Source organism: Pezoporus occidentalis, unplaced genomic scaffold (assembly GCF_034315485.1).
Source record: "Pezoporus occidentalis ecotype Australia unplaced genomic scaffold, CSIRO_AGI_Poc_V1 ctg3, whole genome shotgun sequence".
Lineage (NCBI taxonomy): Eukaryota > Metazoa > Chordata > Aves > Psittaciformes > Psittacidae > Pezoporus > Pezoporus occidentalis.
In genome coordinates, this window is record NW_026914940.1 from 7,713,175 (window position 1) to 7,735,427 (window position 22,253).

Sequence of the window (22,253 nt, forward strand, 5' to 3'; positions counted from 1 at the left end):
CACAATTGTGACAAATGTAAAACATGTACTGCCTGTACTGCAAAGGCTGTCTGCTTACAAGTTCTTTGGTTTTGTTTTTAACTAAAACGACTAATTCATCTTTTCATGGTTTCTTTGTGATAAGGCACAGCTAAATCAGTTAATAAAATAGCTGTGGCTCAAATCAATCTTCTCACTTCTGTTATAAAACACAGTAGGAGTAAACATATTTGCTTTCTGCACAACTGCTGCAGCAGTTTTATAGCATTACACCTCCACTACAACCTAGATTTCAAAATTTTACCATGCATGGCTAGACAAAAACCAAACACTTTGACATCTTAATCTTTGATTAGGATTGAGAGAGCAGATTGAAAATGTCCTATTTAGGGGCTATTACTGTACTAAGACTAAAACCTTAATGTTATTTTAAGGACTCAATGGAGCACTATGTACCCATATTCTTACATAGGATCACTAAATAGCAACATTAATAGAAAGCCTTGATAATCCAATATGTAAAGTGTAGCTAGTGCGAAGACCAGCACACATGACTAAAATGAGGTTAAACGAGATGAACATTACCTTTGGTTAGCTGTGTACATTCATCTCTCTTCCTCTCAATACTACAACCCAGGTCTGACCACATGCCTTTTTTTTGGACAGTTTAAGGGAGACAAAAAGCAGATTGTCCTGTGAACATTTCATGTACAATAACTTCAAGACTGACTTCTAAAGCATCTCTATGAACAGCTAAAGTCCCCAGAAAGACAAATAATGTCTCCTTGTCCAGTCTGTCCATAATGTCAGTATCTTGACCTCTCCAGATCATCCAAGCCACTACTTTTAGACCTAGGAATTCCCCAAGTACTGTACTCCAAAAATGGGGCAAGAATATTAACTGATACAGAAACTCAGGGAAGCAAGCACGACAACACTGGAAGAGAGGGAGTTGGTCAGTATGACCCAAGAACTCCATCAAACTCTTCTTTTATCTAGATACTACTACCCCACTTAATTTGCAAAGAATTCTTTCTAGAATGACAGAAAACATTTTTTTTTTTTTAAATATTTCACTCTAACAGTCTTTTCCATCTTTTATTCAGAAAGACGCTCAGTGTATTTCTTGACGTGTGGGATGAGAGAACTCCATGTGGGGAAAAAAAGAAATAAAATCCCAGCCTTTACAAAAAACTGAGATTTTTTTTTTAGATTTCAAGGACAAATACTTTCAGATTTCAAAATAACACCAAATAGAAGCAACCTGTTTTGTCAATATGCTCTAAAATGAATACTGCAGAACAATCCTAAATTAGCAGGCAGCAGCTTGCCCTTTCACAAACAACAAAGTTGAAGTCTTGAAGGCTGTCTCAATGCACACTGATGAGAAGCGATGCTTGTCTGCATTGCAATCTAATCATACTTCTTCATCACCAAAATTTTTGGAAGGAAACTATTTAAGACAGTTCTGTTACTTCATACGAATTGCAATGCACACACATATGTTAGGTTACCTTCCCTTCATCCATACACTTAAACTTAAAAATCTACACAGAACTAAATGGCTGCATTGTTCTGAATGTCTCACTACAGGTGAAAATTCAATCGGTTGGTTTCATCTCCTTTTAAGTTCCATCTGACTCTGTAGTAATGCAGACTCCATAAGCATTAGGATAAATAGTGTTAATAACAACCCTGAACATAAGCCTACCTGGTTTAGAAAAACAAAAACATCTTACTTTTGCAGTTTAATAATATTACTTTTCCAGTCTGTTTAAAATAGCCACACACTTCTAAACAGCAGAAGTGACTACCATGATAAAGGCCTTAATATAAGCACAGCGGTGAAACACTATCACAAATGTTGAACCCCAGCACAGTCAAAACTATCTATGGCAGCTGATTCTTATGCACAAGTACAATAAAATATGTATTTGCCATTACTTTGTTACAGTCCCTCATGTCTATGTAGAGAAATAATTTCAACTATTTACCACAAAAAGCAGAAAGCATCTAAGGTATGCTATATGACTGTGGTTTCAAACAACATAACACAGAATTACTGTAATTACCAACATTTTTGGTACCCAGCAGTCACAACTAACTACAAAGCTTAGGACAATGCAAAATGAAAAAGGGTCAAATATTTTCCTCATGAAATTAAACATGTGTGAAATTTATTACAAAACTATCATTAAAGTGCATTGCATATGATAGTTACTGTAACTTTATGAAGACTTCCTTATCCTCTGGATAAAGCAGAGTGTTTTACCCAAAGCCTGATGTTAGTAATTTTACTAGAGACCACGCAGGATTTTTCTAAATAGAAAAATGAAAAAGTAGTTGGATTTAAGACTATTGTAACACATTTCACAACTTAAGCCTTTGTGTGAGGGAAATTTGCTACTCTTCAAGGCAGACAATAATTTGATTCTTTGAAGCATCTGCCTCAGAAGTTTCATTTAAGTTTGAATGTTAAAAATTTTAAGTCTTACCACTTTGTATCCTAAATAGTAATTTTATCTTCTATAAGCAGTGTTTGGAATTTTCCACAGAAACGATTACAGATATATTAGAATGCCTTTTTATTTTTTAATACAACTATTTCAGCACATATTTTAAAATCACAAAATTCAATGTTAAACTGTAAACTTTGGATCAAAAAGGAAAATGCAGAGTCTATGCCAGGCTCTTTTGAAAAAAAATACAGAAACTTACAAAGGCAAAAGCTGTATAATGCTGAAATTAGAAATATCTTATAGATTACAAGTATCATATTTTCTGTTGGTTTATTTTAATGTTAATTATAGCAGAACTTTTAACCCCCAAATGACAATATTATAATAGTAAACACTCCTAAATACCATTTTAATGTACTTAAGTTAACAATACTTACTGCCAGGCATTGTCAATCAGGAATCTGTCTTCAATTTTGCAAAACCATTATAAACTATAGAGAAACAACAAAAAAATAGTAAGTCAAGACAATAATTTAAGACAATTTACATCCAAATACACATAGCAACTTATGCAGAATGAGCCACAGTCACATTCTTCAGCTCCAGCACGAAACTGTTACCACAGAAACCCAGATATCACTTTATCGGACCAGACTAAATGTAGGCTTTGCCAGGGCTAGAAATTTAGCTTTTCTGATCTTGTATTTGATGCCTGAGTAAAATATTTTTCGCTGTATTTATTGGGATGACCTTTCAAACTGCCTCTGTTTAGGATGATAATTGCTATACAGCCTTTCAGGATACTTCCCCTTCAAACGTAAATCAGCACTTCTCCAGAGAAACACCTGCCAAAGGTTTGTGTTCTGCACACAGAAAAATGAGGCTGCAAAAGCTGTGTGGCACTTTCTAGGATGTTTTGCTCCCAGTCTTGAAAAAAAAGGCAGATTTTAAATCAAAGACCAAATTACTATAAACAGTAGTTGCTCAAAGCATTTTTGATGCAATTGGGTATCTTCATAAAATGAACTCAATTGAAGTTAGGACAATCTATTTTGGGGATAAAAATAGCCTAATCTACCATTTAATTCTTGAGGATTAAAATGCTACTCGTGAAGATTTTTCTATATTAAAGCAGCGCATCTGAGTTTCATTAACTGCCAAATGCAACCTCTCTGCAAATGTACCTTTCGATATACAATAAAAAAAAATCTCAGTTAAAGAGAATGAGTTACTGTTCCCAAAGCTAAAAAAAAGAAAAAGAAATAATAAATTGAAGATATTCAGCTAATAGTTGTTTATATATGCACATCAAAATACCTACAATTCCAGGCAATGATAATGTGTGAATAAACATTTATTTGATCACAAGACACAAGCAGTGTTCATAGGTGTTAAAAATAAACCTTATTGTACATTTATTTCAATCAGGGATTCTAATTTGCTGATAGCAACTGTGATTAAAAATAGTGCTTCAAAGCAATTTATTTAACATGTGCTACCCTATTAGAAGGCTGCATGTCCCTCTCCAAGGACAGTTAGTAGCAGCATAATTTTCTACAACAAAATGTGCTGTGGATTGCGATGTTCAACAGACACATGGAAAAGTAAAATCTCTAATACAGAGTGAAGAACTCGGCTGAGAGATTACAGAAGACATTTACTGACATATAAGAACATAAAAATGAAAAGAGCCTGATGAGAGGTTCAAGGGAGTCAAGTGCCAGACTCTGTTTTACTGACCATCACAAGCAATCAGGACTTCAGTACATTTTGCTACTTTAGCACTGCTGTTGCAGGCAAAATCAGCAACCTTTAGAAGATATTCATTACTAGAAAAGCTGCATAAGCCACTAAGGTAAGTGTCCAACTAGAAGACTTTTGGTTCTGTTTTTAAATAATTCACTGGATTTTTAATCATTTATGATCTGTAACAGGATCAAAAATTCAATATGGAGGTGGCCTGGCTTCTACATGCAGAACAGACTATACAATTTCCTCTCCATAAAGTGCTCAATCACTGGCTCATCAGGCCTAGGGCAAAGCTCAGTCCAGATACTGATAGCTGCTACACTAGAACAGAACTGAAAATAAGAAGCTTCCTATCATGAGCCTGTTCTGCTGTTTGTCACTGAATTAGATTTGACATATCAAGAGAGGGAAAAGAACAAACAACGAACAAAACAAAACACAGAATTTTATGAAGTAGAATTTGGCTACAATTAAAAAAGAGAGATGGTAAATCATGAGATATAATTTAGTTTCCTAAATAGTTTAACACATACTAACATGTTCCATGCAATTTTGCTGTATTTGACAGATGACCAGAAGCAACTTAAGGATGCTATGTGCCTATACAATGTCTTCTCCAGCAAAGCAGCAGACCCTGGATACTAAAAAAGTAAATAAGAGCCATGCCTAATTTCCGTGGAGGATTAAAGTTATTCTGTTTTCCTAAAGATGCAATAATAATTCTAAACACAATTGTAATCAAAGTGTAATGCTACTGAACGTACCTTAAAAGGCAGATCAACACTTGTATGATACATAAGTCATTTTTCTTAACAAAAAAAAATAAAAAATCAGTTTAAAGGAGATTTTAAATGATTTGTCTAAGATAAGGAAATCCAAAGCCAATTCATTGCACTGCCAGGTTCAAGCTGCACCAACAGGAATAAAACTATTCTTGGTTTGACTTATTGGTTCCAATAATCATCTTCCTCCATTACATGCTTGCATGTGATTTTTTTTTCTTCATTACTTTAACTAAACTGGGATCTGAAATTAAAAGACAGTTTATAAACAGAAACTATTTCTCATTATCACAAGATTCCATAAATGTCAGTGAAAGGCAAACAGAAAAGCAGACATCTTTATCTTGTCTGCTCTAAAACAGATCTCTGTAAAAGGTCTACAATTGAAAACTGTATATAATACCCTTGTACTCCAGGCAAAGAAACAGAAGTCAGCACACCTAAGGCTTTGTATTTTCTATCAGTAAGTCCACGATTACGATAGTGTATTATGTAATGCTATAAATTATTAACTTGATTTTGAGTATTCAAAACAAAATTGCCAGCTGGGCACCTATCCACTCCTCCAAATTATGCCAAAGAAGAAGAGAGGTTTAAGCACCTGTCAGAAAGGCAACATAAACTGGGCAGGCATGAACTGAAAAACATAAAAATACACTACATATTGAGTTTTTACATCATTTGGTTCCCCACCCATACTTCCTACTTGAAAAATCAATCAAGGCCTTTAGTTTTGAAGGCAGGCAAGTGGCCAGTGCAATGAAAGATTCATGTCACATGCTCATTCCTAAATATAGACAGACAGGCTCCAACGGTAATTCCCAGAATCCAAAAAATTCAATATAAGATGGATTCACACACCACAGTGCAGTTCTGTGGAAGTACCTGACTTTATTCCAAATTAGCTTTCTCAGGTAGAGAAGCAAACCCTGGCATGAGGCTGGCTGCATTAATGAGGCTGCTCACCCAGGAGAGTTCAGCTAAACAGGCACATGTAAAAGGACATTTGTCCTGCTTCACCTTAGAGAATTCAGCCTTGATTAGACAGCTTTAGGACAAGAAAAACCTTGCACATTAAATAAGTGTTCCTTTAGCAACCTTTCCCCCCTTCTCAAAGGCGAGTTTAATCCAATACCCATTTCATTAACAAAATTAAAAGCAATGCTCCTCTGCCCAGGTACACATGTTGCCAGTGTAGGGTTAAAAATCCATCAGATAAATAGGTTTTGTGATAATCTAACTATAGAAAACATGATTTGCTTATATTTAAAAAGTCTTCAAAAGCTGTTTGAAAATAACACAGCAATTTTGCAATAATTACTTCATTACAGAGTTAGACTGGGCAGTTAAACGTGCCTGATACTGACCAAAGCTGTTTCTAACCTGTGAATTTTACAATTTAGATTTCATAATTAGAAGTACTAACCCCTTTCATTATACTTGAAGTTCAACTGCCAAGTCTGATTAGCATTCTAATGCCTCCTTCCACTTCCATGTAATATAAAATTTGTTGATTCTTTTCTCCTGTACAAGTTTGGATCAGAAATAGAGAGAAGTTACTGCTCAACAACTGCAAACTTTTTCAGAACAAGGACATAACAAGGATGCCAAACTTAACTATTTAATTTTAAAGCAGCTATTCAATTATAAACTGTATTCTAATTCCCATTTTTGTGGTTCTGTTTTTTTTTTTTTCCTGAAACAGAAATTAATCCCATTCTAGAAGCCTTTTTCTGGACAAATATTAAGTGTTATTGAAAAGCGTAAATAAAACTTATGCATAAGCCTTTATGCATATCAGAACACTACAATCAAGATTTCAACCCCAAACGACTGGTTTCTCAGGGATAGTTCACAAGTTTCAGAGCATCCATACACTGAAGCTTCCAGCAGGATGCCCTGAACACTAAAGTTACTTCAGAAAACAGTTCAAATTATTTTAAATGCATTATCAAAGGCTTCAGGAATTAGAGGACCTGCATCTTCCCAAAGCCTTCTCTGTTATTCAGGTTTTAGCTCACCTACTCAATTTGCACAGCAAACATTTGATTTAGCTTTATAAAGTAAAACATCTAGGCTTGCAAACTTCATTTTAAAGTAGGAATTAAAGTGCTATTTCTAAGTAACAGGATTTTCCACAAGTTCTCCAACAGAGCACAGAGATCTCAGTCCACACCAGGATCTTTTCTTCCTAGCATATCAGCTATGGGATACCTTCCAAGGTGTATTCAGCACAACAAAAGCGAAGTTGTACTATTAGTTCTCAGTAACAGGATTTGTGGACTTACACCTCAATTATCTACAAGCATGGCTCCACGCTGCACAATTAAAGCAGAAGATGAAGCTGTTTAAGAAAGCTCACAGAGCAGCCCTATTGTACACTTGCATTGTGCTCGGTTAATGCTTAGCAGTACCTCGCTGTGTTATAGCCAATTTGACGGAAAACAGCTCCGGGAAATCCCAAAGCCACAGCTCTCTACTGCTTCGCTACTTTCAGACTGATGTTACTGGGATATCCCACTACATCAGTCACGACTGGTGACTGATAACAAGGTTTTGACTTATGACCGCCTCATGGAAGGCCTCTACCTCTTGCAGGAGCGTCACGCATGGACCACTCACTAGTGGCAGCTCCAGAAGTCCTCTCCTGGGAAAGGAACTGGGGGGTCCTGCTCGCTACCACAGGCCCCCGAGGCAGAGTTTGTGGCGGGCAGCACCCACCGTGGCATCCCGAGCCGGCCGCGCTGCCCACAGCGTGCGGGGCGCCGAGAGGCGACGTCCTAAGGCTGCTTCTCCCGCCTCCCTCCCGCTGCCCTGAGGGGTCCCGCTGCCCCGCTCAGCGCCCGCCTATCTAGCGCGTCCTCCTCGCTCCCAAACGCCGAGAGCAGGGAAGCGATCATAAGAACGGGTAAAGGAAACGACTGTGGAGGTGAAGACAAGAAAGCACCGCTTCCTGGCGGCCCCAGACTCACCTCAGGGACCTCTCCGACTCGCTTTACCAGGCGGCCATGAGGGGGACGCTGGTTTCACCGGCGACCGGTACCGGTACGGTTGTCTGGGCGAGCTGAAGCTCTGGTGGAGGGTCTTTGCCCCTGTGCCTGTGGTAGCTGCCCTGGTGGTGATGTGTGTGAGGAAATGGAGTCACTTCTGTGAAGGGCGGTGGGGTGCCCGGGAGGGGAAAGGCGCTCATTTCTTCAGATAAAGCAAAGTCAAAGTCGGACCGTAAACCGGCGTGTTTCTGCAATTATTAGTGCGAATTGGACAGGAGCTGTGCTCAGCTCCGATTACCACTGCTGAAGGAAGGGTCCAGCATGAAGTTCGTGATGGACAACTCCAATGGAGACCACACAAAACAGCTACTGGTATGAGGCAGTAATCTCTGAATCTGTTCTCCTTGAAGTAATGCTACCAGGTACAAAACCTGTTGCCTTTGTTGCCTGATTTTCCAGACAGCCAAGGGGAAATCTGAAAAGATATACGTCGTTTTAGATAGCTCCTTCTGAAAGGAGACAGCCCAGTCCAACTGTCAGGTTAGATGGATGAGTCAAAGGTATTCTCCCCATTTGAATCACAGAGTCACGGACTGGTTTGGGTTGGAAGGGACCTGAAAGCTCATCCAGTTCCAGCCCTGTGCTATGGGCAGGGACACCTTCCACTAGAGCAGATTGCTCCGAGCCCTGTCCAACCTGGTCTTGAACACTGCCAGGGATGGGGCAACCACAGCTTCTCCGGGCACCCTGTGCCAGCACCTCAGCACCACCCAGCTCGTGTCAGATGCAGCTTTAGTCTGAAGATCTTTCTTCTAACCACCAGCTATAGGCAGCCTATGCTCTTTATGGAAGTGTTTCATTCAAGCTGTATTTTTCTAACAGGCAAATGTCTATTAGTTGTGCATAAGGGCATGCAGGCTCCAACATACCTGTCATGCCACATGGTTTGAGGAAAATGCTGGCAAATAGTGCAGATACTAGTTTCTTACTAGCTGTTTGAATGAGACAAGCAGCAACCCAGGTTGGTGTTCATTCAGCCCCTACTCACAGGTTTAAATGTAGCACTGTGAGTACCGTCCTGATTTCTCTATTTTTTTCTTTTGGTTTAAGAAACACTAAAATGGTTTAAAGCCAAAGTTTCAGTGTGTAACATTACAGCTTCTATGTCTCTGATGAGTACCTTTTATTATCTGAGGGGGTTTGAAATGTTTTCCTCCTGTTTTATTATGTTATAAACATCTGTGAATATGGAGTAGACTTGCAAAGCTCAAATCATACAGTAAATATTGTGTTGGAATTAAGCTTTGTTTGAGGAGATCTGCTATGCTTGGAAGCAGGCCTTTTTTATATAAACCATGTGGTATCTAATATTCAATAAAATTCATTAAAGTCCTTAGCTTAATTGTAGTTCTGTTGTTTCAAACAAATGTTTTCCTAATTCAATTTCAGTTCAGAGCAAAAAGCTGTATCTCATGAATACTTGTGTTGATTTCTCTGAGCTTCTTTATGTGCTATGTAATGGGTAGCAGATTTACTTGTGGAATACAAGAGTTTTTCATTTTAGTGAGGACAACAGAAGAGCATCCAGCCACCTTTCTGTCCCACACCAATTTGTCATTAACCATCTATGTAAGATGGACCTGATCCTTTGACCACATCTAGGGTGACGATCAAACTACCAAGTAAGATTAACAGAAAGTTCCATTACATACCTAGGAAATTTCTGCATGCCTAATTTGCAGCCAAACTGTCTGGTTTTGCTTCCCTTCATCCCAAGCCCATCTAAGTGAACTAGCCAGTTTTGACTGAATGTCTCCTAAATCTTGAGGACCAAAAGTTCATACATGTGTTTTTCCACACATGCACACAACTCTGTGTCCCGTGTGGCCTGCTTTTGAATTGTTTGTAAAAGTGATAATAATCCTATAGGCATAACTTTTAGAGCTTTCACTCTAGAAGTATCTAAAGGGTGAGACAGAAGCATCGTGTTCTGTGGCCAGGACTAAAATGTGAATTGCATTAGTAATTTGGCAGTAGCAGTTCTATGATCTCTAATTGGATAACTAAAGCATGAAAGTACAATCAAATGTTCAATGTCTGCAGCAAGCAGGAAGAAGAACTTCAGTTTGAAAAGCTAGTAAAGGTTCAAAAGGGTAACAGGAATGATTAGTTCCCCTTGGATATTCTAAAAGTATGAGCTCTTTTCAAGGAGTTTTAAAGAAAAATAAGAAGGAAAGTAAAAAATCCTAAAGGAATTAATGTACCCCAACAACAGTATAATGCAGGAATGGCAGAAAGTTAATGTTGTACCTGTGTAGGAAAGATACAATTATATAGATGGAGAAAAATAGATAAGTAAATGTACAGTACTCATCAACAGAAATGAGCAAAGGGTGAATTGGTGATTGACTTACAGCTGCTCACCACTGCACTTTAAAATCCTTTATAGCAATTAATTTGGGCTTTAGCAGTGAGAAAGCAGTAGTTTTCATAGCAATAGCTCTATGGTTTGCTCAGCTAGCAGAAGAGAAAAACATTCACAGGCATTTCACTGAAATATATTTCATCTATATAATCAGTTGCCAATTAAATAATTTTATTAATACTTATTTGGTGATGTACTTTTCCAATCACATATTTTTATGCTTGATTCTATAAATGGGTGGCAATTACAGTATTTTATAAGTTGATGATAGAAGATGTTTCTATCAAGAATAGTTAGACTGCAGTGATCAGATCTTCAGGGCCTGTGTTAAGACATTTACATTGTTCATTTTGGGAGGAGCACAGTGGTTGCAAACTGCCGATATGAACCAGCCCTGAAAGCAGAGCAGAGAGTTCATGCCAATTCCACCCCCCAACCATCCAGCATCTTACTAGTAGATTTCTTTTTTTTTTTATTCCCAGTCTCTTCTCAAGCAAGATTTCTCAGTGACAGCTCTGCTCACCAGGAAGACAGCTGTCAGGGGCACAGCAAATATAGATTGGAATGATTATAACTTTTTAGAAATGCTCAGAAAGTGCTGAGCAGCCGCTGTCAGAAAAGTTAGTGCCTTGCAGATGTCTCGGAGCAAGAATCTTCAGATTGCATCCAAAATCCCCAAATACTTGTCAAAACTATGGCCATAGATACTTGGAGAATAAATTCCACATCAAAATTGAAAATGTCAGCATGAAAATGTCAGATGTGTAAGAAAAGTTCTCATATGATGTATATATACACACATGTATGTATTTGATAACAGATAATAGTTTATGATACATAGGTGCTTTATTCTTAAGTCATTAATTATTCTAAAGTTAAAGAGTCTTTATAACAAGTTTATTCAGAGAAGGAGACATTCTTACTCCATTGGATTACATACTCTTCATCCTTTCCTCTGGCATCAGGATTGTCTATAGTTACAATTTTCCTGGCAGATTGGAGCAATTCTGGTAGGTTTTATTTTTAGAATGGGTACTGTTTCTATAAACTAAATGGGTTTATAATACCATATTTAAGTGAGGTCTGTGTTATTAAAATTTAACATACTTGTCCAGCTGGGGGCAGAAGGGGAATGAAGTAGAGAACTTTTACCCATACAGAGTGGCCGTGTGATGCCTCAGATACTGTGCGTGAAACTCAGATTTCCTGAAGTGTTGTCTGTAAAGGGCTGGCTATGCAGATAAGTTCCAGTTGATCACATCACAGTTTTCCTACTCCAGATCAGTGACCTATAAGTCGAAGTTCCAAATCCATTCCACTGAGCAGCTGATGTACCTCAGCATCTTCTGTATATCTTCACTTGAGGCGTTCTCTTCCCTCTGCTATATAATAGGAAATTAATGTCAAAATTTATGATTACCATAACAGCCAAAAATAGAATCTAATTATTCTCGTCCATTTTCAGTCTCAGCTAGATTATTTTTTGAGACTCAATTAAAATCCTCTGGAAAAGAATGAATGTGCTCCAGTTTTGTTGCAAACAATATTTATTCTGCCAAGTACTGATAACAAACAATGCACATTATGTTTCATGCAATTCATTTTTATTTCTTTTTCCTTAGTTTCTAAGGCTTTTGCAATCACACTGGTCAGTCCCTGATATCTTGAGAGCCAAAAGTCTAACTTCAGCCACACACAGACACAAATAGAAGTCTCACAGGTAAAATGGTTCTGGCGGTTGGGTGAAAACCTATAAAAAGCTGGGCAAAACTGATGTGAGTTGGTGACCTCACAGAGAGAAAAAAGTATCACATGAATTCATTCTTTATGTTGCTAGGCCTGGTCTGCTCAGGCATGCTGTGTATACAAGCTACAGATACACCACCAAGACAGGCCTGATGGGTACTTCCTTCTTCCCGGATGATAATGAGGGAATGTGGGAGGGCTGCTAAAAGTATTAGGGAATGAATGAAGTCATGATAAAAAAAGAGAGGAACTGGGATTATGACAGCGGAGGCACAGCTGTGTAGGATGCAAATCCATGGGAAATCAGGTTTCACCAGTTCCACTGATCAATGAAAGAAAATATTTATGTTTTCCTGTCAATACCTTTTGGAGAAAGGCATGTCACAGCCATTAAAATAAACGTCTCTAAAAGGACTGTGGGTGACAGCCTCCACTGAGAAAAAAAAACCCAACTTAATTTCCTATCACAGTGGGCCAGATTCTCAGCTTGTGTGAACTGCCAGGATTAAGCTGAAATGAATTGAGTTGTGCTGTCTTGGTGCCAATTGGCCTGTTTTAGGTTGTTAAAAATACTTTCAAGCAAATACAGATAAACAAAAAAATTAGCCAGGAATATGTTTAGAGAAAATGGATATAAAATTACAGTATGAAAAGCTGTTATGTTGTAATAGGTAATGGTAGGAAGGTAAAATATTCACTATTTTCAGATCTACTATCAAAACTAAGTAGGAAATTCATCCTTTTTCATTTCAAAACATTTCTCAGTGTTCTTTATTCTGTTACAAGAAGTAGTATTGTCAAGAAGACCTAGGCTGGGATAAAAGCCTGAAGCATGATTACAAGGGAAGATGGTGATTGTGAGGAGGACTCAGTGGCATGGTGAAACACTGTGGGAATGCTTCAAAATCAAGGACATGCAGTCATGTCTCTCTCAGGCCTCTCTAAAAGCAAACAAGATTATAAATAATAAGAATAACGGGTTCCTGGCCAGTCACTATCAGGAATTCAAGGGTACACACCTATGTTTGCAAAAGAAAAGTGTGTAGGAGCGTGTGAGAGAGAGTGTGATTATTGTGCTGACTTGATCTGTTCCCAGACCACTGGGGCAGAACTGATGACTTTTTGTTCCTGAACACTGGGGCAATGCTTGCATGTTCTTGAGGAGGTGAGATTGCAGAGTACGTGAATATCCTGTTTGGCTGCATAGTCAAGATCCTTGTCTGTAACTATAAAAGGGACAAGAAAAAAGGAATAAATGACTTAGTCAGATCACATACTGAGTCTGTGTCTTTCAATCTGCCACAAAACACAGACTGACTTTAGGAGACCAGAGCCTGGAAACCACTCTTGGTTGAAATGCACATGGTCATTTTGCTGGCTTTCACTGGGATAGAGTTAATTATCTTCATAGTAGCTAGAATGGAGCTGTATTTTGGATTTGTACTGGAAACAGTGTTGATAACACAGGGATGTTTTCCTTACTTCTAAGCAGTGCTTACACAGAGTAAAGGTCTTTTCTGCTCCTCACCCCACAGCACCAGCAAGCAGGCTGGGGATGCACAAGGAGTTCAGAGGGGACACAGCCAGGACAGCTGACCCAACTGACCCAAGGGATATATTCCAGACCATATGGCATCATGATCAGCATATAAACTGGGGGAAGAAGAAGGGAGAGGGGGACATTTGGAGTGGCATTTGTCTTCCCAAGTAGCCATTAGACATGACAGAGCCCTGCTTCCCTGAACATGGCTGCTGAGGGGAACTGCTGAATGAATTCCTTGTTTTGCTTTGCTTGTGTGTGCAGACTTTGCTTTACCTATTAAATTGTCTTTATCTCCACCCAGGAGTTATCTCCCTTTTACTCTTCAGTTCTCTCCCTCATCTTCTTGTGAGGCGAGTGGAAGAATGGCTGTCTAGGGCTTAGTTGCTGTCTGGGGTTAAACCATGATAGTTATCAATGCTTACTACAGCATCTCCTCTTGTGTACTGAGGACAGGCTCTAAGGCCCAGGAATCCCACCACACCCCTGCTGTTAGTTGATCTTTGTGGTAAGTACTGCCTAACTGGAACTGCTGGGGTTAGAGGTACCTAACAAATGAATGCTCTATGTGTGTCCCAGTAGAGCATTTTTATCTCTTCAGATTTTGGTTTTGAAACTTAATTTCCTTGTGGACTTTTGCCTTAGTGCTTGTTGAAACTTAGCTGAGTTCTTCCAGAAATATAACGTTAATTTGCTTTACACAGCAGCTTCTTGAGATGAGTAGGTAAGACACTTTTACCTCATTTGAACTGAGGCACAGAGTGCTTAAGGTTTGGGATGTCAAGTTTTCAATACAGAAAACTGGTTGGGGTTTTTTGTTTGTTTTTTGGAGTATTTGTCTAGAATGGCAATTGCTACTGCTTTATGAAACTGCCCCTTGCAGAAGCAAGTCACTGCCGGTACCTACGTGCTCACTTCCAGTATGTCCATGGTTTCCCACTCCAGTCTTTCTCATAGATCTAAAGTACATCTTTTCTTAATCCCTCTGAAGGTGGTATGTGTGGAGAAGAGTGGATGTTGTTGCTTTTTTCCTGGAAAAATCCCTTCCTTTCTCTTTTTCATTCATTTAGTTATGCCAATATGCCAAGTTCATAAATAGAAAACTGTGATAAAGGTGTTCCTTTATCTAGTCTCTGTTGAATTCAGCAGCCTGGGAAGAGGTCATGCCCTGATATGACATCTGTGACTGTCAAATTTGGAACTAGCTTCAGATTTGCTCTCAGGTATGCCAGCTGGTCCTGCGTGCTTACAACCTGGTTCTATGTGCCCTATGGCCTTCATTAAGGATTCACATGAGGTGTGAATTAAGTTTGCTTGAAGTGATCTAGAGCTTGCACAGCCATGTCCTGCCATGTCCATTTCAATCACCTGAACCTTATCTCTTCTCTCTGGGAACAGGTGGGATTCTCAACTTCATCTGACTGTTCCAAGCTAATTGTGAGTGAAGGAGTGAGCGTGTGTTGAAATAATATATCATTTGACTAAAAAAACCAAAACACACCGAAAATGTAAAGAGAATGTGGTGTTAAAATGCAGCTTTTCAAGATTGCTGAATTCCATAACCACTTTAAGAAATGCTATTCAGAAAATCATTGACAGGGTTGATTTCTGGCATCATCTTACCTTGAAGGAGTTCACTGAAGTAAGCAAGACTGTATACAAGTGAATGAACAAAATTTACCTCAGAGTCATTCATCAGCTCTGACTGCTACATAGAAAATACCTGTTGCTTGACCATGTTCTCGGTACAATTTTGACAGAAGAGCAGTTAGGTCATTTATATTGTGTCTAGCACATCTGAGCAAACTTTTAAAGTTGTAAGTAGAAAAAATAGCCCTTTCTAACCAATCCTTTTTCTACCATATAGGTAATTACCGAGATTAAACAAGTATCTCTAAATAGCTTATGTATTCCAATTGCTTCTATTTTCTGCTGGCTTTATGAATGTCCTTCTAAAGAAAGCATGAAAGAGATATTTGCTTTATTTTTCTGAAATAGCCTGCAGAAAAAATTACTTTCATTTTTGGGAATAACAGTAAGTTGTTGGTTTTGAGGAATAAAAAGAATACTCTGCAATACTTGAACTGGTTTCCACTTTAAAGTTTCTGAAGCAAGAGAGCTTGCATGAATTTTTAATCTCCTAAATTTAAATCCTTAGAGTATTGAAGAAAACAAAGCAAACAAACAAAAAGTTCTAGTTGAGCTAAAATAATAACAGAGCTCCCTTCTCCCAGCAAAAACTCATTGATAAAAGGAATTGCAGTGCCTGATCCTCAAACTTAGTTTCCAACTCCTGCAGCAATAACAGCAGCTGGGTTTTTTTAATCCTCGATATCGTAGTGTTGGAGATGCTCTTCCCATAATCTATAACTGTAAATAGGAACAAATCATGATCCAGTTGAAAGGCATTTGTCTTTTTTTTAGCAGTCCGATTTCATTCACAAGTTCTTGCAGTGAAAACATGAACAGCACTAGGCCCAGGCCTTAGGTGTGCTAGTTTCTGGTTGTTGCTGAGTTTTCCAAGAGGAAATTGTTCATTTTCTTCATGGCCTTTCATTCATGAACCACAAAAAAAGATACAATAATAATACACAATATTGGTAGGACTCATCCATAAGTTGTGAGTACCATATTTCATGCCCTTTATCCGACATAGCTGGACAGATTTTACAAATACAGACTCTGCAGGAATCTTTTCCCAACTACTTGCCTTCCAGTCATTCCTAGGGTGCCTTGCCATGGTTATTTATATATTGTAAATGGGTTAGAGAGTAAAAGGTAGTTGCATGCTCTTGAAGTATCAGGATCTTTTGTTGCCATGTTTAGAAGTTATTATGGTGGTTTTGCATGGAGAACAGAAAAAGATGAACAACTCATTGCTTCAGTTCCAGAGTAGTGTGTACAGCCGGCTGATATATGGGGAGGAAAGCAAATAGGTGTAACAACTGGAAGCACCATTCCTTGTTTGCCACAGGAATGGATTTTCAATGAAGTATTTAATTTCATTTTTTTTTATTTATATATAGACTTTATATATAATGGTTTTAATCTTTGGAAGAACAGAGCCAAGTAATTGAAAATACCTACTTTTATCTCAAAGGACTCCTAGAAGTAGTATATCATGTTGTAACTATTGCAATATCATATACTTTTCTTACTTTTAATTTATGGAAGGATAACCGGGTTACTGTAATAGCAGTCATCTATTTCCTCCCACTAAAATGGTTTTATTGTTCAGATAATTTGATAGAATTAGCTGACAAAAATGCTGTCTAACTGAGAAATCTTTTACTGTCTGCTGTGTTTTTACTACAGGCATGTCACCTACTTACATTCCCATCCCACTTTGCTGAGGGAGAAAACCAAACAGCTCAGAAGACTCCAGTAAGAAATGAAAATTTCAGCTGAATGCTTACAGTTTAGTTGATGTGATAGTCAGTTTTCTACATGGTGATGAGTCTGGTGAAGAAAGAAATCAAGGCCAGTAACTGATGTCGCCCAGGCTCCTGTGTTGTGACTTCAAATTCATAATGATGAACAGCTGAAATGGTGTACTGTTACATAGCTTTTCCCCTAATGTAAGAAGTACCCTTAGGGTTCAAGCTGATGCAGCGTAGTGAAGGATGTGCTAACAGATACTGTATTGTAGAATTTTATGTTTATAAAATAAATTGCTATAGACCTATTGTTATATCTACTGAAGTGAATGGTTCATTTGAATACAGATGCTCAGCGGCACATGATTCCTCATTTGTAACACACTAACTGACAGTTCAATGTTACGTGAAGTGTTCCAGCACTGCAGAAGATTCCCTTATTCTGATGACTTCATTCTCTGGAGAGAACTCAAGTAAGCTGTGTCAGAGGAACATAAAGGGTGAAAGGAATGGTAGTATCATTCTTTTATCACCCAGTCCTAATAACCCTGCAAAAGCTTCTCTTTACCTCCACCAGCAGGTTTCGGGCTAGTATCTGCAAGGGGCACCTTGCAAGGGAGTCTGCAAGGCCATTCTCCATGGCACTTCCTCCACTCTTCAGGGCCTGCCATTTGATGGAAGTAAGGGAGGTTCAGGGAGGGACAGGCAGGAGTCTGTCCACAAGCTTTAAGGTACATTCAGAACAGGGAGACAAAAAGCAAGAAGGATCCACTGGTCTTCTAATATTTGCGTTTTACAGAATTAATCCCTTGTGTTTTACCCACAAGGAAGAAGCCTGAGATTTCAGAAATGATTAGGGTATAATACTAGCCCTCTCCCTCCTCTCCTTAATTTTGCCTGCTGACCCAATTCTGTGCTTCCTTTAACAAGACAGTATCTCACTAGAATAACAATATGGTTCAGCTCATACACAACATCCCTTGCCATTGCTAAGATTCAGACTATAATTGAGTTATATATATAGCTATTAATTTCAGGATCCCTAGGGATATGCTGAGACACTGATGCCTATCTCCTACATTATTTTACAATGTATCTTACAAAGATTGTAGGAACATTTTTATACATTTTCCAGTTCTGATTAATAAATCTATCTGCAGGAAATAAAGCTCATATCAGAGCATTTTGTTGCAAATTTACCTTTCCTGTTAAACTTGTTGGCTGGTTGAAAAGTATAGTTTGTATAAACTAATCTTGCCATGAATTCTTGTCCTGGGTTCAGCAGTAGCAGTCATTTTTCTCCTTTGTGTCAGTTTGGGCTCCTACCTGAACTGGGCCAGTAACTACTACCAGGTGAAGCTGATGACTCGGAGTCGGAGCAGGACCTGGAGGAAGCACATCACTTCTTGATGGAGAAGCTGTTTTGCCCCCCCGCCCCAGCCTGACCAAGCACCGACCGATACCTCCTCCAACCCTGCAGTCCTAGCCCTTCTGGATAACTCTCTGTTACCTCCTGGGCATGACGTGCTGTGGTATGGAATACTTCTTTGGTCAGTTTGGGTCAGGTGTCCTGTCTCTGCTTCCTCCCGGCTTCCCCTCCTCCCTGGCAGAGCATGAGGCTCACAAAGTCCTTGGCCAAACCAAAACATCATTGTTATCAGCTCTGTTCCCAGGCCAAAAGTCAAAACACAGCACTGCACCAGCTACCGCGAAGGAGAAAAATGACTGCTACTGCTGAACCCAGGACAATTCTCCATAAGCAGGGACTCAAGACTCCAACTCTGTCCTTGCCCTACAAAGTGCTTAGGGGCAAAACACTTCATCTGTTCTCCTGTTCGCATATTTGAAATGGGATCAATAATTGTTGCGTCCCCTATAAAGAACATTGACTTCTACCTATGCAAAGCACTTGTACTGGAGCAAGACGTTCTGGTAACATTGCAAACTGCCCATCCTTCCACCTACTATCTTCGCCTGTTGTGGCACACATAGTATCGGTAATCCAAGCTCTAAAAATGCGTTCATCTGTTCTGCTTCTCTTCCTGCTTCTTCCAAACCATAAGGCTGGCTTTGCTATCCTAAGATTTAAGCAATAATAACAAGAATTAGATCCTTCTGATGCTTGAGGCTTATGGTTACGCTTGTGTCTTTTATTCAGGGCAATCAGAGACTTAAATTCTTATGTGAAACTCTGTTTCTAAAATCCATCAGTCAGGGCTTTGGCACACATACAGAATTCCATAAATTGTCTAAAATCACAGCAGTTGGTGCACAGCCTGCTTTTTATCACTGTAATTTTACATTACCTGATTTCTAGTATCACACTCACATAAAATTGTAGCTCTTGTAGGTCCAACTTGAACTCTGATATTCTGAACTGCTGTGTTCCTTTTGCAAACTGAATTCAGTTCGCCTCAAGAGGACAAGGGAGTGAGAGCGCAGCTGGATGAGCATCTGTCAGCCAGCCATGGGCAGCAGCCACACAACTGAAGGAATTCTGCTGCTTAGAATTTGGTCCTGAACATTGATCTTGATGCCTAGAAGAATCAGGTGTTAATTGTGGCAGCTCAAACAGGCCTAATATAACAAAACACCCCACTTTTCCACAAACGGCATGTATTCTTAAACTAAGCAAAGTGCAAACTGCAGAAAACATACTTTGTAACACAAAATTACCCCCTGCAATGCATGCTGCTTCACTTTGCCCCCAATGTAATACTTTAATAAAAGTACCTTTTGAAATAGAATGCTAATGAAATCGTAATCACATCTATAAATGTCCTGAGTATACACTAACCTTAAAGTAGGCAAAGAGAAAAATGTTACATGTGTGCTATTTGGAGACTAATCTGACCTGATAAATAATTCATATGAAACCAAAGAAGCTACTTGTTTAGTCAGTTTCTTTCTGTAGATGATCTGCAGTCCATTCCATTTATCTTCATACACTGTTGGCAAGTTTAGCTTGTTTCTCCGTATATGATTAAGAAGTGGGGTGAAAGAAGCATCTTGTTCCCTATTTTCCTTTTGCAATTGCCGTTCATTGTAAGTTCTCTTGCCAGGACAGTCAGTGGAAGTTCAGGTTTTTTAAACTCTTGGGCTTTGGCCTAAACATTGAACAATCTCAGTGATTTAGAGTATATTTGCATTTGTGCAGGGAAAAGTGGAGAAGTTCATATGGTGCTGAATTGTGTGTCCATGCCCAGGCACTACACGATAGTCAAGATACACTTTCACCTCGTCCACCAAGCTAATCATTTTGTACTAGAAAGCTGTCAAGTTGGTCAGGTGTGATTTCCTTTCCATGAATCCTTGCTGACTATTTCCAGTCACCTTCTTGTCCTTACTTGTAGAGATGGTTTTGAGGATTATTTGCTCCATCACTTTCCCAGGGATTGAGGTGAGGCTGATCAGCCTGTAGCTCCTAGTTCTTGGTTTTTCCAGACCACTTAATGCTTCTGCTAGTTCTGGAAACTTACCTGCAACAAAATAAGAATCTAGTCTACTGCTCAGTATCACAATCAAGACTTTGGTTCAAGCAAGGGTTTGTGTTTTCTTGGCCAAATGACATATCCATTATGTTTTAATAACAGCTTCCAGTTTTCATGTGTAATACAGTGAGTTAAATCCCTAAAAAAAAAAACAGCCTGCTCCCCACAGGTTTTGTAGTAGAACAGCTACCTGTAATGATTCACTGAGCTGAGATGCTTATGGAATATAATCTCAGTAACAGAGGTTCAATTTTTGCATCAGTGACAGTAAAAACATCTGCTACCAAAGCTGTAGAAATTGAAAAGAAGGGTTCAGAGGTCACCTTGAATTTATAGCCACAACTGATTTGAAGTACAAGTGAAAATCAGCTGATGCACATTTTACACTGCTCAAATCTCTCAGTGAGAGTCGATACAAATTCTGCCAGCAGCAGTAGGGCAGACAGTACTGTAATGCTTTTGTAAAGAGGTCAATGGTTTGATTGTAACAACCATATTGTAGATGAATAGCATTTGCTTCCCACCCGTCTTTCCCAACCATCACTGAGCATCAGATGAAACTTAATGCTAAAATGAACATACAGCACCACCTCTTGATGGGATTGCCTTCTGCAATGTGATCGTGGCAGATTTCCTCTCCTCCTTGCCCCCTTGATAAATGTAATTAGAAATCGGGACAAGTTACACAGTATTTTGCTATTATGAATCAGTAAAAGAACATTTTTTTTTGCCATCCCTGAAGGCTGCAGGATCAATCTTCCTGCACAAGTCCTGTGAAGTGTTGCCATTTACAACCCTCAGGTTAGATCTATCCACTCTGTTCAAAATGCCTGATGAAGACCCCTGCATGTTGACATCCCAGGTGTACTCCAGCTATGCCAGGACATCTGCTGTGATTTAACCCTGGACAGCAACTCATCCCCACACAGCGGCTTGCCCTTTCCCCACCAGTGGGATGGGGGAGAGAATCAGAAGAGTAAAAGTGAGAAGACTCGTGAATTGAGGTAAAGACTGTTTAATAGGTAAAGCAAAAGCTGCACACGCAAGAAGATCAAAACAAGGAATTTGTTCTCTTAAGTTTGATCTGCTTCCATCAACAAAGTATTATGGGTGACAGCCTTGTATGGAATAGTAATTTTTATCTAATTCTTTAATTTCACTATTTTGATTAAAAAATTGATCCTTGTTTTGGGCTGTTTCCTCAACAGACATTAAAGGACTAAAATGTCCACTCAATAAATAGGAGCCTCTGTTAGAGAGCCCTTAAAGTCTGTTAGCATCTAAAAAGTAAAAAAACCAACATGGATCGATGGTAATTCAGGCACCTTCAAATTTAAATAGCTAAAAAAGTCTAGAAAATTTCAGAGGTCTGTAGAGGCTGTGTTTGAATCTCTTATAACTCTTGTCTGTTTTTATATATAATTCTCTCTTTCTGCAGCAAAGTTTAACAAGTATCGTCACAGTCTGACTGGCATAAACAGGTATTTTCAGGCAATTTACTGCTCTTACAAGCTTTCAAAAGAGTTGCTCATCTTGGACAAAGTAAAAAAGAAAAAAGATGAGGCAGTATCTATAAGTAGCCCAAAATGTGCAGCTTGAGAAGAAAAATGGATTAATGTATGCCTTATTTCATCACAAAGAATCATAGAATCATAGGATAGTTAGGGTTGGAAAGGACGTTAAGATCATCTAGTTCCAACCCCAAGGGCAGGGAC

General features: G+C 38.9%; 1 protein-coding gene and 1 long non-coding RNA gene across 3 annotated transcripts in view; one reads left to right on the forward strand and one right to left on the reverse strand.

Moving 5' to 3' along the window:
• The window catches only part of EFR3A (EFR3 homolog A), a 75,447-nt gene extending 67,469 nt beyond the window's left edge, over positions 1 to 7,978 (reverse strand). For both annotated transcript variants that reach the window (XM_062627008.1, XM_062627007.1), the window contains exons 1-2: positions 7,942 to 7,978; positions 2,876 to 2,929 (exon numbers count right to left, since the gene is read on the reverse strand). In XM_062627008.1, coding sequence (XP_062482992.1) covers positions 2,876 to 2,885 — 10 coding nt within the window. In that variant the 5' untranslated portion in view covers positions 2,886 to 2,929; positions 7,942 to 7,978. The remainder of the gene's footprint in view (positions 1 to 2,875; positions 2,930 to 7,941) is intronic.
• An 88-nt stretch (positions 7,979 to 8,066) lies between these two features.
• On the forward strand, positions 8,067 to 21,724 carry LOC134167873 (uncharacterized). Its single transcript, XR_009966311.1, has 3 exons — positions 8,067 to 8,331; positions 16,986 to 17,520; positions 21,281 to 21,724. It is a non-coding gene; the product is annotated as an uncharacterized LOC134167873 (long non-coding RNA).
• The last annotated feature ends 529 nt before the right edge of the window (positions 21,725 to 22,253 follow it).